Below are 18,072 nucleotides of genomic sequence, written 5' to 3' on the forward strand. Positions count from 1 at the left end.
TAAGTTATACATTTTTTATTTTTGTATACTTACATCGCGAAAAGCCAATAATGGAACGTAAAATTTACCAGAAGCATGTTGTTTTAGATTTTTCATTAGCAACATGCAAAAACAATTGAGAACGGAAATGAAAAATTATGATGATGAAACTCCGCCATTTTGAAGTACTCTATTACCTAAAATTTTCATTGAATATTCATGAAATTATACAATTTCAAAAAATATAGGAAAAAATCTATTTCGCTTGGTACATCCTTGTATGGAAACTTTCGTATTTGTTTAACAATAATTCAAAAGCAAATCAAGGTTAATAAAAGAAAACTTCATAAATAAATTGAATCATATGTGTGTATGTATATACATATATATGAATCTCTTGTTATATTATTATAAAGAGAATCAGTTGATTTAGAAAGACATTTAATTATTACGAAAAATATGTGACCTTAGTAATAAATGGAGAAAAAGAAATTCTTCACATAAATGTTCGTACTAATGAGAGATATCCCATAGTCGTTTTGATAATCTATAAAACAGTTTAACGAGTAACATATTGTAATATTAATTTACACGTAAATTTTAGATTTATTTTTTTTGTAAATACTTACGTCGGTAAAGGAGGCCAATGATAGAACGAAGAATTTACCGGAAGTAAGTTGTTCTGGTTTTTTCATTCGTAACATGCAAATGTTTACCATTTTTAAATTGATCGGTGACACGTTATACCACTCGTAACGATAAATTGCTGTATTCAGGCTCAAACTCTAAATTTTTTAAATAATATCAATGGCTAATAAATATCGAGAGATCAATATATTACAGAGTGTCATATCGAATTTGATCGCAATCAACTGGTTTTATTTTCAAATATTAAGAATTTACTCCTATAGGTTGTAAATATTTTTTAATAAATACAAATCAGATATGATTCGAGCTAAGTTTCTGATCTGCTCGAAAAAAAATATTTTTGTTGTTATATATTATAAAGTAACATTTTGAAAATTCGAGAAAGAAAACAGAAGAAAATAGACTATTGTTTATAAAAATTAATTTATTTTTTTTTGATTTATGGTAAATAAATTTTAATGAAATAAATTAATATTAAATCATTAATATTTAAAGTCTCAATCCTGAAGGGTATAACTATATATCTTCGATCAAAATGGATATATATATATATATATATATAAATTACATTTCCTTCTCAAAAGCTAGAAAATTTTATTTCAAATATTTTTATAGATCCATATATATATATATATATAATATTTTCTAGAAATAAAATTTTCTAGCTTTTGAGAAGGAAATGTAATTTTGTTAAAATCGAGCACCGTGTGCAGAAATATATTAATGAGTATATATTAACAAATTAATTTAGTCATTTAATTTAATTTATGTCATACTTAATATTTTAGGAATGATTAATAAATTTATTTAATATAACAAATCTCATATTCAAAATATTTAATAAATAATATTATTTAATGTATCAAACAAATTAATATTAATTATTAAGACGAAGCGAAATATTGAATATTTTTAAATATAATAAATATTTTTTTCAATAATTAAATTTCATTCATCTTCAAAAAAAAAATTACAGATTTATTAGTAAACGTTTTTGTTAGTAAAAGTAATTCTTTTATTTTGTTTTTCTTTTGTGAAATCAAATGGAAATAAATTAATTGCAATAATAAATTTGTGAATGAATATTTATAAGAAATTAAAATATTGTTAAGAGCAACTAAACGAGTTTACTGATGATCAAATTAAATAAGTCACTCTGTACCTTATCAATTAATTTCAATTACTTCCTGAATAAGACACTCGCCGATGTAACAATAAGTAAATAATGTACATAATGTGTTCGAAGCATAAAAATTGAATACCATCACCGTTAATGTTTGACTGTTCACTGAACCCTGAAAAAAAATTATAAATATTAAAAAAAAGAGAAAACAAACTTCAGAAATGTTACTCTTTTTAATTACATTAACATATCAATTGCATCACATTAATATATTACGTGTAATACGTACTACAAGTGTATTGTAACCAGATGCGCAAAGTTGAAAGGTTGATCCCATCAATTGTTGGAATATTATTACATTATATTTATCCTCCAAAATTTTTGCTTGTCTAACAAAAAATTTCGAATATAATATATAAAATACTTACGTAACTGATGATAGATATAATAATGACAAAAAAAAAAATATAAAAATATTCATATTAATATTTAAAAATATTAAAATACATTTGTTATTGAGATTATAATTTTTTGATTAATATTTTTTGGTATAATTAAAAAAGTTAAATTTTTTTGAATTTCTTTCTACAGAATGAACTGTCACACTAAAACACTGCAAAGAAGAAATGGAATATATTTCTTGTAAATAATATATAACTTTAATTATTTATATTAATATATATATTAATATATATATATATATATATATATATATATATATTTTGTTGAATCATCAAATGCATTTCGTTTCCTTTTTAAATACATTTTAATAGTCAAAGTATTTATTTTGATCTTGAAAAAAATTTTTAGAAAATATAGACAAAAATTATTCCTTTTTTTATTTAAAATTGTTCTTTTTTTCACGTGGTATATGTCGACGTTATAAAGAAAAATGTTAGTTACTGTTTAAAAAAGAAAACAAAAGTGACTCTTTGAAATACGTCTTTGGAAATTTACAACAAATAGAGAAACCATAATTGCCACGAAATAATAATTTTTACCGTCGAAATCGAATAATACACGTTCGAAGAATGTTTTATTCAAAAATAATATGATTTACATTGCAATCATTGTATTGCATTGGATTTGAAAAGCAAAATTTGTATTATATTTAAGAAAATTACCTTATCAATTTATAATGTCGAAGTACAAGTTCCTTTATATTACATCGAAAACCATTAGAGTCGTCGAGAATTTCTCTGAGCATACAACTGAGTACTCCAAATTGTGCGGTAATATGAAATGCGAGATTGGCGAACAAACAATCGAATCCTACATAACCGAGTATAATAGTCGGTACTAAGAATACCTGATAAATGCAAAGACAAATATAGATCCTAATGTCATGTATATCGACAAAGGTATCTGTTTTGTACGGTGGTTTGTAACCCAATGACGAATTTAATATCGCTGTAACGAATAAAATATATGATGAAAATATATTTAATTTATATTAAATTGAAATAAAATAATTGATATATAACATATATAATTTATATATGTATGTATATGAATTTTAGATACTGCGTTTAGAAAATAAAATTTAGATGAATTTCGGGCAATAATTATAATTAGAGCATAAGGATTCTGAGTAATATAAAATATTGAACACTTCGAACTAATTCATCGAATTAATTAAGCTGTCATTATTATAAATTAATTTTAAAGATATTTTTTTTTAAACTAAAAGCCATAGTAAGTTAATAGCCATATTTATTCTAGAATTGTTTGCACGTTCTTTTTTCATTTTTTCATTAAATATTAAGATTGTTTGAACATTGGCAATAAATCGATTAATTTAAATAATAATAGATTAAACCATCGAAATAAATAATTACAAACAAAAGTTAACAAAATACGATATTCCAAAATAAAAATACTAAAGAGTCATTAAATTTCAGATTTAAACCAGAAATCTGACATATTATTTCGCATTATTAGAATATATTTTTCAAGTGAAAACATGAATGTTTTCTTACTATGTTTCTATAAATTCGTTTTTCTTTTCGCCCCTAACAAAAGAAAATAATCAATAGGGTTCATAATTTTGTAATCAATCTTTATACGCACAAAAATGAATAAAATATGAATTAATAAAATTATCACTTGCATAAACTTGATAGAACGATTACCCATTTCCACGTTTGGCAGCAACGCATGAATGTAATAACATACAGTAGTACAAATCATCGTGGTTACCGCTGCTATCAAATAATATTTCGCCAATCTGCTATATTTCATGAAAATGAATTTCTTCTCAAACGTATTGTAAGTGTCGACGACGAAATTATTTTCTACTTCTGCGAGCAAGCGTCCTAATGTATGTCTGTTTACCCAGCATACCGCTACTTTCGTTAGCACCATTAGATGCAATACGTTTTCGGTAAAAAATTGCATGTTAGCTTCGAAATCGTGTTTACTATTTCTCAATTCAGAAATTGTCATGGCATTATGTAAGAAAAGATAGGAGAAATAAAAGAGAAAGTGTGCATAAGAAATCTCAAGTGGCCAAAGTCCAATATATTTCAGCAAATATTTGTTCCATACTAACGACTTCATTGCTTCGGTTATGTCTCTTGCCTGTAATAATAATAATAGTAATAATAATAATGATGATAATAATAACGATAATAATAATAATAATAACGATAATAACAACAACAACAATTTTGTGTGTGTGCGCGCGCGCGTGTGTGTGTGTGTGTGTGTAGATAAATATCAATAAATAATTAGAAATGATATAATGAATTATTAGAAATAGAAAAATTCCTAAATTAATAATAAACGAAATAAGAAAATAAAATCACAGAGAAAAATCATTATAAGAACATTTATAATTATTGTGTTATTTACCTTCGCTATTATAAAAAGAAATTTTTTACATATAAAAATATAAAAAAGAAATCAAGTAATCTAGATTTGCAGTATGAAAATAAATTTTTAATTTTCACTTTATGAAATAAAAGATAAATGACATAAATAAATTTATTGTTTACACAAAAAAAAATGTATAAATGTGTTGATCAACAGATTCTACAGAAACTATTTCAACTCGATACCCAAATCAATAAGATCAATCCTAATTAAATATAATTTATTAAATCGAAAAGAAAAGAAAAAAGATTGTTATTAGATTAATTTCGTTTGAATGTCATCATATTAATAATAAAATCTATATAATAGTAACAAGCTAGCAAAAGAAGAAAAGAGAAAATTGAATACAAAAAAGATTAAATAATATAAGAACAATATACACGTGCGATGTCAAAATTACATATTGTACAAAAGTAACAGTAACGAAAAAACTATTATCCGTCTTACTTCCATTTTTGTCTCCATGTTATCCCTTTGAAGGTTCACAACTGACTGAGAGCAAAAAGATCGAACAACCTCCGTTGTAAACTCGTGTTTGAAAAAAAAAAAGAGTTAAAAATGCACGTTTGAATAATATATTTACGAAGTAGAAGAAAAATGAAAGTTTTTCCGTGACATTAGACGAGAAAAATAGATATTATGGAATTGATCTGTTAACTGTTTTTCGCTGATACAGGGGTTGACAATCTGAAAATAAAATATTTATTCAATTTTGTCTGATATGCTCGGAAAACGTTTAGCAAGTGCTTGATAAGAAAAAACTTTACTGCTACAACTAAACACTTTCACTTCCTTTTTTTATTTTCTACGCTCGCATAGGGGTTATTGATACTGTCGTTACAAAAGAAAGTTTCACGTGAAGTAACTTTTCTGTTGGGGTATTAGGGTGAGGACGATAAAGGGCTTCCACCGAGTTTATCTCCCTTTCTAATAAGTTATATCCTGTTTCCTCGTTTGCTACAAAGTTTTTTCTTTTATAGTGCTCGTCATAAAGATAGTATCGTATACAGAGACACTGAATCAATCTTCTTTTTCTCGTTTCATTGTGTTCATTACAAAAGTTAGTTATACGCTCCACGATATGTATGATAGAAACGTGTTCGTTCGAATTAATTGATAAGAAAAGTTCTGATGTGAACTAATTTGAAAATATCCGTACATTTCCATAAGTGTCTCCTTCTATACATCTATCAACTGCCATAACTTTCTGGTAAACTTTATTCTACGATACATAATACTTCAAGTTTTTAATCAATTATCGACAATAAGAAATCGGTGTCCCCATGTTCGAATTGGAGCGGAAAAATCAATACAAGGATTGTCAATATTATTCGTCGACATGTTCAGTCACATATCTAATTTATTCATTGAATATTTAGTAAGTAGAATAATTTTTATTATTGTTGTAATATATTTTCATATTAATATTATATAATATAATAAAAATATATACGTTTATATAATATACATATATATTATATATATATATATATATATATATATATATATATATATATACATATATTATATTTAGCATAGTATACACGATAGGATTTTCGATTAAGATTTCGCGAGTGATATAAAATTCAAAAAATTTTTTTATGATTAAACAACGCACATTAATTTTTAAAAGACATTGATTTTATAAAAAAAAAAAAAAAACAAAAAAGGAAACGTATAAAAACAATACGGAATAGAAACTGTATTTCTTTTCTTTTTTTTTATTATTAAAAAGAGTATCAGTTGCTTTAGAAAGATATTTAATTATTATGAAAAATAAAAGTGAACTTAGTAATAAATGTATCGATAGGATAAACAGAAATTTTTCATATAAGTGTTCGTAGTAATGATAGATATCCCATCGTAGTTTTGAGAATCTATAAAATAGGTTAATGTTAAACACATTATTATGTTAATTTAAATATAAATTGTAAATATTTTTTTTATATACTTACGTCGGTAAAGGAGGCCAATGATAGAACGAAAAATTTACCGGAAGTTAGTTGCTGTGGTTTCCTCATTCGCAACATGCAAATTTTTACCATTTTTAAGTTGAGCGGTGACACATTATACCACTCGTAACGATAAAATGCGGTACTCAGACTCGAACTCTAAATTTTTTGAAATAATTTCAATAGCTAGTGGACATGTAGAGATTGATATATTACAGAGTGTCCTATCGAATTTGATCGCAATCAACTTGTTTTGTTTTGAAGTATTAAGGATTTACTACTATAAGTCGTAAATATTTTTTTATAAACTTGGCCAAAAAGAAATATTTCTGATATTGTATATCGTAAAGCAACATTTTAAAAATTCCACAAAAAAAAGAAGAAATAATTTTTTTCGTAAATATTAATCTAAACATAATATAGAATATTTTATTATGTTTTGAAATGTAATTGAAATTTTGTTGATTGCTAAAGAATAATTTTGTTTTTTTAATTTATAATAAATAAGTTTATATGAAATAAATTCGTTAAATTAAAAAATTATAAATAATTCGAACAATGATATATATGGAGTGTCTCAATTTTAAACGTTATAGCTACATTTCTCTGATGGAAATATTTTTTTAAACTAATATTTCAAACAAAAGTTGTTAGATGTTTAGTTGATAATGTGATATGAGACACCTATTTATAAAAACTGATATATATAAAAATCTTAACACAACAATTTAGTTACTTAATTCAATTTATGTTATCTTTAATATTTCAATAATGATTAATCAATTTATAAAAAATTTTGAAGTATTTAATTAATGATTTCAGTTGATGTATCTAATAGTTATTAATAATCATTAATATTAAGGAAAATATTGATGGATTCTAAATATATCTATATTTTTTTCAATTAAATTTCATTCACCTTAAAAATAAATATCACAAATTTATTAATCGTTGTTTGTAAAAGTGATTCTTTTTCCTTTTTTTGTAAAATAAAAGCAAAAATAAATCAATTATAATAAAAAATTTACGAACTTAAAATTCCTTTGAAATTAAAATATTGCTAATAGCAATTAAACAATTGTACTGATAATCAAATTAAATAAGACACTCTATATTTCGTTAATTAATTTTAATTACTTCTTGAATAAGACACTCGCCGATATAACAATAAGTAAACAATGTACTCATTACACAAAAAGCATACGAATAAAATATGACCACTGTTAATCCTTCTTTCTTTACTGAATCCTGAAAAAAAAAATTATAAAGATTAAAAAGAAAATATACGTCAAAGACATTCGTTACATTCGTACATTGTAATACGTACCAAAAGTGTATTGTAACCAGATATACAAAGTTGGAACGTACTTCCCATCAATTGTTGTAATATTAATACATTAAAATTGTCTTCCAAAGTTTCTGCTTGTCTAAAAAAAAATATCGAATAAAATATATTAGACATTTACATAACAGGATGATAGATGTAATATGATAAATAAAAAGTAAAAAATATTTATATATACATTTGGTATTGAAGTTATAATTCTTTGTTCAGGTATATCCTTTTCTTCGTACAGAACGAACTGTCACGTTAAAACCGTACAGAGAAAAAATGGAATATATTTCTTGAAAATGATATGTGATATTTATTATTTATATCAATATGTATTTTGTTGGATAATTAAATGCATTTTATTTTTTTTTAATGCATTTTAATCGACAAAGTATTTATTTTGATATCAAAAAAAATATTTCAGACAAAAATTACATGTTTCTTTTTTTCATGTAGTATATATCGACGTTATAAAAAAAATGTTGGTTTCTGTTTGAAAAAAAAAAACAAATTTGATATTTTGATCAACCACCTTGGAAACTAACAACGAATAAAGAAACCATAATCGTCATGATATTTCCACCATTGAAATCTAATAAAAAGAATTTTTTATTAAAAAATATTCTGGTGTTTTTTAAAAATTTCTAACTTGCATTATATCAAACATCCCCTTTCAAAATCGTTTGCATTTTTTTATTTCTATTGCATTGCATCCGAAAAAAAATTAAAAATATTTAATTATAATTAAAGAAATTTCATCTTGGTTTTACCTTATCAATTTGTAATGTCGAAGTACAAGTTTCTTCATATTACATTGAAAATCGTTAGGATCGTCAAGAATTTCTTTGATCGTGTAACTTAGAATTCCAAATTGTGCGGTAATATGAAAAGCAAGATTGGTGAACAAACAATCGAATCCGACGTAACCTAGTGTAATAACGGGTACTACTAAGGTTTGATAAAGGCAGAGACAAATGTAGACTCTCATATCACTTATATCAACGATATTTCGTGTTTTGTAGGGTAGTTTATAGCCCGTTGATGAATTTCCTATTGCTGTAAAAAATGAAGAATATATATGTATATATGCATGTAATAATTTATATAGTATTTAAATAATATATTAATTATATATTATAATATTATATATATAATTTATATAATGTATATATACATATGTGTGTGTGTGTGTATATATGTTTTATGAAATAATTTTTGATTAACTTTTTTTATTAGTTTAATGGCAATTTATTCAAAGTCTATATTTCATTGACTTTTCATTTTTCTTAGATCTTAATATTAATTTATAGATGTTACCTTATTTAAATCTACTTTATATAATATTAATAAATTAATATTAATTTTTAAAGCAAAATTATATTTTCTTTCTTTTTTTTCTATAGTATTTTATATAATTTTTCAATATAATATATAATTATAATTATATAATGTATAATTATATGATACATAATTATTCAATAATATTTTTATTTAAACAAATTGTTTAAATGAAAAATCTTTCGTACTTTTTAGAAATAATGTAACTGTATGTCTGCACATTTATATTATATAAAATTTTTGTAAAATGATTTTTAAAAATATGTATATAAAATGTATATTTTTAATATGAACATTAAAAATGAATATAAACAAATATGTATATATTAACAAATATATGTATGTATAATATATAAATATTTTACTCAACAATTGATGAAAAATAAAACTAATATAATGATAAATATTTTTAATTGACTCAAGTTAATTTTTTATTCTTTTAAAAAATGTATATCTTGAGTGTATATATATATAAATATGTGTATCTATATATCTATGTATGTATATATGTATGTATAAATAAATATACGCACACATATATATATACATACACATATATTATGTATGGAATTACGAACACGCTATATGTACGTATACATATGTACGTATACAATATATATATATATATATATATATATATATATATATATATATATATACATATACATATATACATATATAATGTATAAATATTTAATGCAACGATTAAAGAAAATTAATTTTAATATAATTGTAAATATATTTAATTTATAAATAAATATATACATTTCATTCAACAAATTGATTAAAGTTCTAAATATCTTCTGAAAGTTCAATTTGTTAAAAAAAAAAAAAATTGTATTGCCAGTTACTACTGGAAGTTGTAGATTATATTTCTTATCATTAAAATATGTTTGTCATATAAAATCATAAAACCATTCCTCTTTTGCTTTCAACGAAAATAATATTCAAATATACCCATAATTTATAATAAATCATTATACAGACATACATACATACATGCATGCATACACTTATAGATTAAATCATAATTAATAAAATTATATTTAATAAAAATTCGACAAATTCGATTACCAATTTTAACGTTCGGTATCATCTCATTTACGTAATACAATCCAACGGCAACAGACATCGAGGTAACCGCTATTAAAAAATAATATTTCGCCAATTTGGTATACTTCATGAAAATGAATCTCTTCTCGAGAGTATTGTAATTATGGACGATGAAATTATCATCTAATTCGATGAGCAAATGTCCTAACGATTCTCTGTTAAGCCAGCATGTTGTTATTTTAGTTAGGGTCATTAGAAGTAAAATATTTTCGGTGAAAATCGACATGACATCTCCCAGACTGTGTTTACGATGTGTCAATTCGGCAAATGTCAATGAACAATGTAGGATTAAATAAATAAAAAAAAAGAAAAAAAGGGCATTAGATATCTCGAGTGGCCAAATTCCAACATATTTCAGTAATTGTTTGTTCCATAGTAACGACTTCATTGCTTCAGTTACATCGATTGCCTGTAATAATAAAAAGAAATATAATATATATATATATATATATATATATATATATATGTATATATATAAATTGATAAATAATTGAAAAAGATATAATAAATTATTAGAAATGAAACAAGGAACTTTTCTTTTTGTAACTATAATTTAAGAAAAAAATTATATATCGTTGTATTAATGATTTCGTTAATACGATAAAATGGATAACTTATAATAATAAATATATAAAAAAATTAGATTTATTAAGATTTATAATAAATAACTGTAATATATAAAATTTACTAAAAGACAAAGATATTTTTTTCTTTTTCATTTGAATTATATAATATTTTTTTTGTTTAATAGATATATTACTGAAAATATTTAGAATTTTAATCAATTTATTAGATAAAATGTATTATTTATAAATTAAATATATTTATCCAATCTCGTTTGCCTTAATCAAAATATAAAATTATACAAAATGATGAAAATAATATAATTGACTCAATAAAAATGATAGTTTTGATAATAATAATAAACAATTTTAATTTTAAATATTTTAATTCTTTTCTTCTTTAAAGAATAATATATATACACAAGTATATTCATTTTTATTAATTTATTATAATATTTAATTTTCAGATTTTATTAATAATTATATTAATAAAAAGAGCAGAAAGCAGAAAAACAATTTATAACTTTGACATCATAATGAGGTATAGTAATTAACTATATATTATATATATATATATATATATATATATAATTAATATAGAAGACATAAACATATACAAATGTTATCAATTATACGATTTATCATTTTTGTTGTCAAATAATTTCGAAAAATAAAAAAGTTATCCATAAAAAAGTTTAGTTTTTTTTCTAGTATAAAATTAAAAAAAAATTCATTCATTCATTCTTCTGATAAAAATTTTCACTATGACAAAGAAATATCGTAGTCATTTATAATTAATACGAAGTAGAATATTTTAATTATTTACATAAAATATTTTCTTTCCATTCAATTTTCATTTCAACAATCTGTATAAAAGTAACAACTAAAAGAAAAAGGAAAGAAACGAAATATATAGTTAATATATTATCATTATATTTTTAAGTGACATAAAAATGACATAAATGACATATAAGTGATATGTCATATAGAATATATAAAATCACATTCTGTAAAAATACCAATATTATTACACAAACCTAAAAAAAAGAAAAAAATAAAAGAGAAAAATTATTGAAAGAAATTTTATAACAATTTTATACATTAATTATTATAATAATCAGAAAAAATTTTTTAACAATAAGAACGAATAATCTAGATCTTTAATCTAAAAAGAAAAATTCACAAGATAAACGAAATTATCATCAAACTTATAAATTCAAAAAAGAAAAGAAATTCTATAAATATGACAATCTAAAAACCAATCATTACAATACAATTCCAAAATCAGTACGATCAATTTTAATAAAACGCAATTTATTAAAATCAAAAGTAAAGAAAAAGAAATTCTCATGAAATTCATTTCATTATATTATTGTATTGTTAGTAACAAAATCAATATATAAATAATATGCTACCATATTACTAAAAAAAAAAGAAGAAAAAAAAGAAAAATGTACAAAAAGAATATAAATAATAAATAAACAATATATACCTGTGACATCAAAATTATATAATGCACAGAAATAATAGTGAAACAAGAAAAAAAATTATTCGTCTTACTTCCAATTTTGTCTCCATATTATCCCTTCGAAGGTTCACAACTGACTGAGAGCAAAACGGTTGATCAACCCCCGTTGTAAACTCGCTTTTGATAGAAAAAAGAGTTTAAAATGCACATTTGAATAATGTATTTACGCAGGAGAAAAAAAATGAAAGTTTGTCCGTGACATTAGAGGAGAAAAAAAATATATTAGGAAATTGATCGGTTAACTGTATCTCGTTGATACAGGGGTTGACTATTTAAAGATAAAAAATTTATCCAACTTTACCCGGTGTACTGGGAAAACATTTAGCAAACTTTGATAAAAAAAAAAAAAAAAAAAAAACTTCGTTGCCACAACTCTCGTTCGTACAATGTTTTGCTCTTCCTTTTTTTTTCTTTTTTCTATCTCAGTTTATTCGCTCGAACAGAAGTTGTTGACATCGTTGTTACAAAGATAACTTTCACGTGAAATAACTTTTCCGTTGGGGTATTAGGATGACAACGATAAAAAGCTTCCATCGATCTTACTCCTATAAAATAAGTTATATCCTGTTTCCTCGTTAGAGTCCAAGTTATGTTCTTTTTATGGTGTTCGTCATAAGAATAGTATCGGATAAACCATGTAACGCTATAACAATCTTTCTTTCGTCGTTTCATTGTGATCTTTACTAAAGTGTTATTCGTACGCTGCATAATCCGTACGATTGAAATGTGTTTGTTCGATTTAATTAACAAGAAAAATTGGTGTAATAAAATTTGTGAGATACATATATACATTCTTTGTGCTTTGAACTGAAATGTAATTTGAATCAATAGCGAAGTCCATTCGACAATAGCATCAATAATCGATTATCACCACTGAAGTATACCTTGTATCAAGTTGACAGTGTAATTCGTGTGATAAAGGCTTCTCAAATCCGATGAATTTATCTAATTAATTCATGGTTTTGTTCTAATTCTTCATGGTTTGAATACTCGTCTTCCATGAAGTCTTTGTGTTTTATAATTGTGTTTTATAACGTCCAGACATTTTTTTTTTTTTGACATGAATTAGCATCAGACAATTGCGATAGCTAGTGCAATTGATTAATGAATCAAATATCACTTTCCAGACGGTACAAATTCTGGTCCCGATCTTTCGGTGCATTGTCCTCCTGTAAAATGCAAACTTTATTTTTCTCGGAAAAAAATAATTGTTTAGCAGATATTTAACAGATACCGACAATGATGGTCCTTTTTTAAAATAAATTTTTTACGATTGTTATCGACATAGACTTATTTATGTAATCAATAAGACTTATTTACGTACAAGCTTTATACGAATATTTGCTTAGGTGCAACGATCCGGTTAATCATCGACTTGCTTTTCGTGTCTTTGTAACGTTCTAACCATTTTCTAATGAATGTTCTTGATTTATCTGTATATCCTAGAGACTTCTACTTAGGACATTTTCGGGCCGTTGTTCGGTGTTTAGAATGAAACGCAAAATCAAAATATAAGGTACATGCTGGACTCAATAATGATACGAAATTACGATTACGAACCATCTCGTTCACTGTCGACAATTTGAAAAAAAAACTGAGATTAAAAATGATATATTAAGAAGAGAGGTGTAATTTACTAATTTGATTTAGAATCAGGACCATAATTATTATCTACCATGTGTTTGTTAAGCCTAACACATTATTATAGGACAAATTATATTTCGTAATATTCTATAGTATTTTCTTTATCCTTCCTTTATTTTTCTCTTTGATAGAATAATATCGTTAGCTTTAATATCGTCTTTCATTTTTTATTTGGAAGTAATCATATTTACTAATGAATCGAAACATTAATTATTTTTATCAATTCAGTTATAATTTAATTTTTATAAAATTGATAAAATTTTGCAAACGAACGCACCTATCTCCTAATGAATGCATCAAATTTATTTCAATTAGCAAAATCCGTTTAATATTATCATATTAAAAGCAAATTATAATAATCATTGTGCCGAACACGTATCAATCAAAGAAATCAAATTATATTTTTCTAAATAGTCAAATTGTTAATGATGATATAGATACGTTTTATGTAAGTATCTCAGGTTGAAATCTCATGATAATATTTCAAAATTAAAAAAAAAATTTTTTTTCCTTTAGAATAACTAAATATATTTTTTACATTATTATCAATATTACAAAAGTAATAATTAATAATTTGTGCAATATATATAATATCCATTATATATAAATATGATTCTTATTTTAAATATATACATATTTGATTTAAAAATTATTATAAATTAAAAATCTTGAAATCACTATATAATTATATATATATATATATATATATATATATATATATATAATGATTTTTATTTTATTAATCTAAAAAAGAAAATTAAAAAAGAAGACAATAAAGTAACAAACATGAAAAGTTAATCTAAAAATGATAATTGAACAAATATATTCATATAAGTAACAAATATATCATCTATAATGTTTATCTTATCAATACTTATCTAAATAACATCATGCTATGCACATTTATCACATGCGGTACGTTTCAAATTTTTATCAAAATGTTAGTAATAATACTCCAATAATAATTATTACAGACTAATTCACAAATCAGTTTACATAAATGTTCGCAATACTGATAAGTATGCCATCGATGTCTTCATTAACTAGAAAATTTACAGAAATACGACAAATCATTTAAACTTCGAAATTTTGGAACTGTCGAAAATATTCAATCTTAAAATTCAGGAGATAAATAAATAAAAACAATCAACGAAATATAATTTGTAAAAAAAAAATTGATGTGAGAGAAAAACAAAACTAAAGTCTAAAAAAAAAAATTAATGAAGTAAAAAGAATAATTAGAATTAAAAAAGAATAATTAGAAAATAAAGAGAAGAAAAATTTAACGTAATAATGTGAATAATAAAAAAAAAAAAAAACAAAAAGAGAAGACAAAGAAAGATTAATAATAACGACTCACATCGGTAAAAGTGCGCAAGGACACAACGCAAAATTTCGCACAAGTCAATTGCAGTGGTTTTCTAGCACGAATCATGCAAATATAAATGGATTTCACATCGATCGTCGATAGCTCGTACCAGTCGCAATGATATAACGCATCGCACAAGTTCGTACTCTGGATTAAACAAAGAAAAGAAAAAAAAAAACAGGGACAAAATTGTATCAATAAACGATTGAATCAAATTACAGAATGAATTGCAATTCTATAAGAATTCGATTAATTACTTCCTCGATGAGACATTCACCGATGTAACAATAAGTGAATATTGTGCTCGACAAAACGAAAACGTATATAGCGAACGTTAATATACCAATTCCTTCTAATACCGCTAAACTCTACAAAATTAGAAATTATTTATTAGACGATATACGATGCAAAATTTAGGTAGAGTGGCATTTACATACGGAGAGTATTTGATAGCTCGATATACAAATTTGAATCGTTGTACCTAACAATTGTTGACAAATGACGATGTTAAAACTGTCTTCTAATATTGCAGCTAATCTGAAACAGATACGAGGAAGATAAATTATTTTTTATAATGACATCTTTATACCAAAAGAAAAACATTTTGTTCTATTCTAAAGTAATATAAGTGCATGTTAATAACAAAATTATTTCTTTTTCTTTTGCTAAAGAATATCTTTCAGGGATAAAATAGATATTTCGAATTTTTCTACGGAAAAATCAATTATCATTAATCATTAATAATTCATTTTATTCAAAAAATATATTCAAATAAAAATTTGTTCGATTGTATATATAAAATAATCAGAAGAAATGAATTGAAGAGTTAAAACGATCATCTCGAATTTCAGATTTTGCGATAAAATAGAAACGAGAAATGAACTGAGATAAAAAAGAAATATTTTCATACATACAAAAAATTATAATAAGAATATATATTAATTAATACTAAAAGATATTTATTCCACTTAGAATATTAGAACATATATGGTGTTGTTGAAATTGTATCTGGACTTTCACTTTCACATAAGTCTATAGCAAAACCCATGATCATTGAAATTTTTCTTCCAATTAAATTGCTTACAACCTAATTAATCAATATTATTAAAACAATATTATTAATATTGTTAAAAACAATTCTACTAAAGAACAAATATAATTTTTTCCTAACCAAATTGTAGTAAACTTCTCAAAAGAAAAACAAAGTTTCAAAAAATTCAGATCTCAAAAATACATCCATAAAGGCAGCATCTTATAATTCATAATATTCTACTTATTTGAAATGTATGAAATGAGAAAAAAAATTCAATCAATAGATATTTCTTTAATAATTAAACGCTTTAATTAAAGAAGTAACGTCACCTTATTAAACGATGATGTCGAAGAATCATTTTATGAATTCCTTGCCGAGAACCATCGGTATCCTTTAAAATTTCCTTCATTCTACACTTCAAAATAGCCAATTGGCCGGTTAAATGAAAACCGGTAGAAGCCAATAAACAATCAGTTCCGACGTATGCGGAAAGGACCATTGTTATACGTAAAAATTCGTGTATGCAACCAAACACATAACTTTTTGCATCGTATGGCTTCAATAACGGTTTTATTTTATAAGGTAATTTATATACCGATGTAGAATTTGTCATAACTGCGTTGAAAGATAATAGATTTAATAAAATTATTCATTTATTTCTAAAGGACAGCTTTGAAAAATATTGTTTAAACGACAAACATTATTCAAATATCTCGATAAATTCAAAGTAAATAAGAAAATGTTTCAGACAAAAGTTACTTGTTCTTTTTTATGTAAAATATATCGCCATTATAAAATTTGAAAGTTCCTATTCGCAGAAACAAAGTTGTCCTTGAAAACAATCTTGAAATTTTTCATTAAATAGAGAACAATAAATGCCATAATATATCTCCCTTGAAACCAGATAACTCTTGTCAGAAAAATATATACTTTTTCTCTATTATTTCGTTAGAAGGAAATCTAAAATTTCTTTTAGAAAATGATATAATAAAAATGTTAAAAATGATCGTAATACCCATAATTATACCCGGTATGACAGTTTTAAAATAATATAAAAGAATTATGAAGGTCATCGATGGTAACGCTGCCATGATGAATATATAAGAAAATTTGTTATATTTCATAAAAATCAGTCTCTCCTCTTTGGTTTTATAATTATCGATGGTGTAATCATTTTCCGTTTCTTTCAAAAATGTTGACAAAGACTGATACTTCATTCGGCACATTCCAAATTTCATCAGTGTCATAACCATCAGCATGTTCTCGATAATGTTTGTCAGTACGTAATGAAAATCTTTGATGTAATCGATCAGATCAAGAAGTCCTAAAAAACTGTAAAGACATCCGTAAAATAGAAATGGTACGAACAACGAGTCCCGAATTTCCAATGGCCAAACTCCAGAAAAACCAAGCAATCGTTTGCTCCACGTAATCGCTTTCTTCGTATTGGTGAAATATTTAACCTTGAAAAAAATAATGCGAAACGATGATTTCGATTAAATAGTATAGTACAAAAATGAAGGTTCAAAATGATTCCTAGCTTGTAAAATTACGAACCTAAAATATGTTTCGAAA

The 18,072-nt window shown here is 23.9% G+C and overlaps 3 protein-coding genes across 4 annotated transcripts; all 3 read right to left on the bottom strand.

The window, feature by feature from the left end:
- Window positions 1–400: 400 nt before the first annotated feature.
- Window positions 401–5,135, bottom strand: LOC127072311 (odorant receptor 82a-like). Its single transcript, XM_051012626.1, has 7 exons — window positions 5,072–5,135; window positions 3,883–4,330; window positions 2,875–3,160; window positions 2,040–2,139; window positions 1,812–1,922; window positions 609–764; window positions 401–526 (listed from the first exon to the last, which is right to left on the bottom strand). Exons 1-7 carry the CDS (start codon window positions 5,087–5,089, stop codon window positions 476–478), a joined length of 1,170 nt encoding a protein of 389 aa, XP_050868583.1. The 5' UTR covers window positions 5,090–5,135; the 3' UTR covers window positions 401–475.
- Window positions 5,101–12,548, bottom strand: LOC127072307 (odorant receptor 82a-like). 2 transcript variants are annotated; one of them, XM_051012619.1, is made up of 7 exons: window positions 12,484–12,548; window positions 10,322–10,769; window positions 8,680–8,965; window positions 7,904–8,003; window positions 7,714–7,824; window positions 6,580–6,735; window positions 5,101–5,311 (listed from the first exon to the last, which is right to left on the bottom strand). In XM_051012619.1, exons 1-7 carry the CDS (start codon window positions 12,499–12,501, stop codon window positions 5,204–5,206), a joined length of 1,227 nt encoding a protein of 408 aa, XP_050868576.1. In that variant the 5' UTR covers window positions 12,502–12,548; the 3' UTR covers window positions 5,101–5,203. The 2 variants fall into 2 exon arrangements, with proteins under 2 accessions (XP_050868576.1, XP_050868577.1); XM_051012620.1 differs by lacking the exon at window positions 5,101–5,311 and adding an exon at window positions 6,372–6,501.
- A 2,459-nt stretch (window positions 12,549–15,007) lies between these two features.
- Window positions 15,008–17,756, bottom strand: LOC127072291 (odorant receptor 13a-like). Its single transcript, XM_051012592.1, has 6 exons — window positions 17,513–17,756; window positions 16,827–17,112; window positions 15,902–16,001; window positions 15,722–15,832; window positions 15,456–15,611; window positions 15,008–15,138 (listed from the first exon to the last, which is right to left on the bottom strand). The coding sequence occupies exons 1-6, from the start codon at window positions 17,754–17,756 to the stop codon at window positions 15,088–15,090; spliced, it is 948 nt and encodes a 315-aa protein (XP_050868549.1). The 3' UTR covers window positions 15,008–15,087.
- Between the last annotated feature and the right edge of the window lie 316 nt (window positions 17,757–18,072).

This window comes from Vespula vulgaris, chromosome 25, assembly GCF_905475345.1.
Source record: "Vespula vulgaris chromosome 25, iyVesVulg1.1, whole genome shotgun sequence".
In the NCBI taxonomy this organism is placed as follows: Eukaryota; Metazoa; Arthropoda; class Insecta; order Hymenoptera; family Vespidae; genus Vespula; species Vespula vulgaris.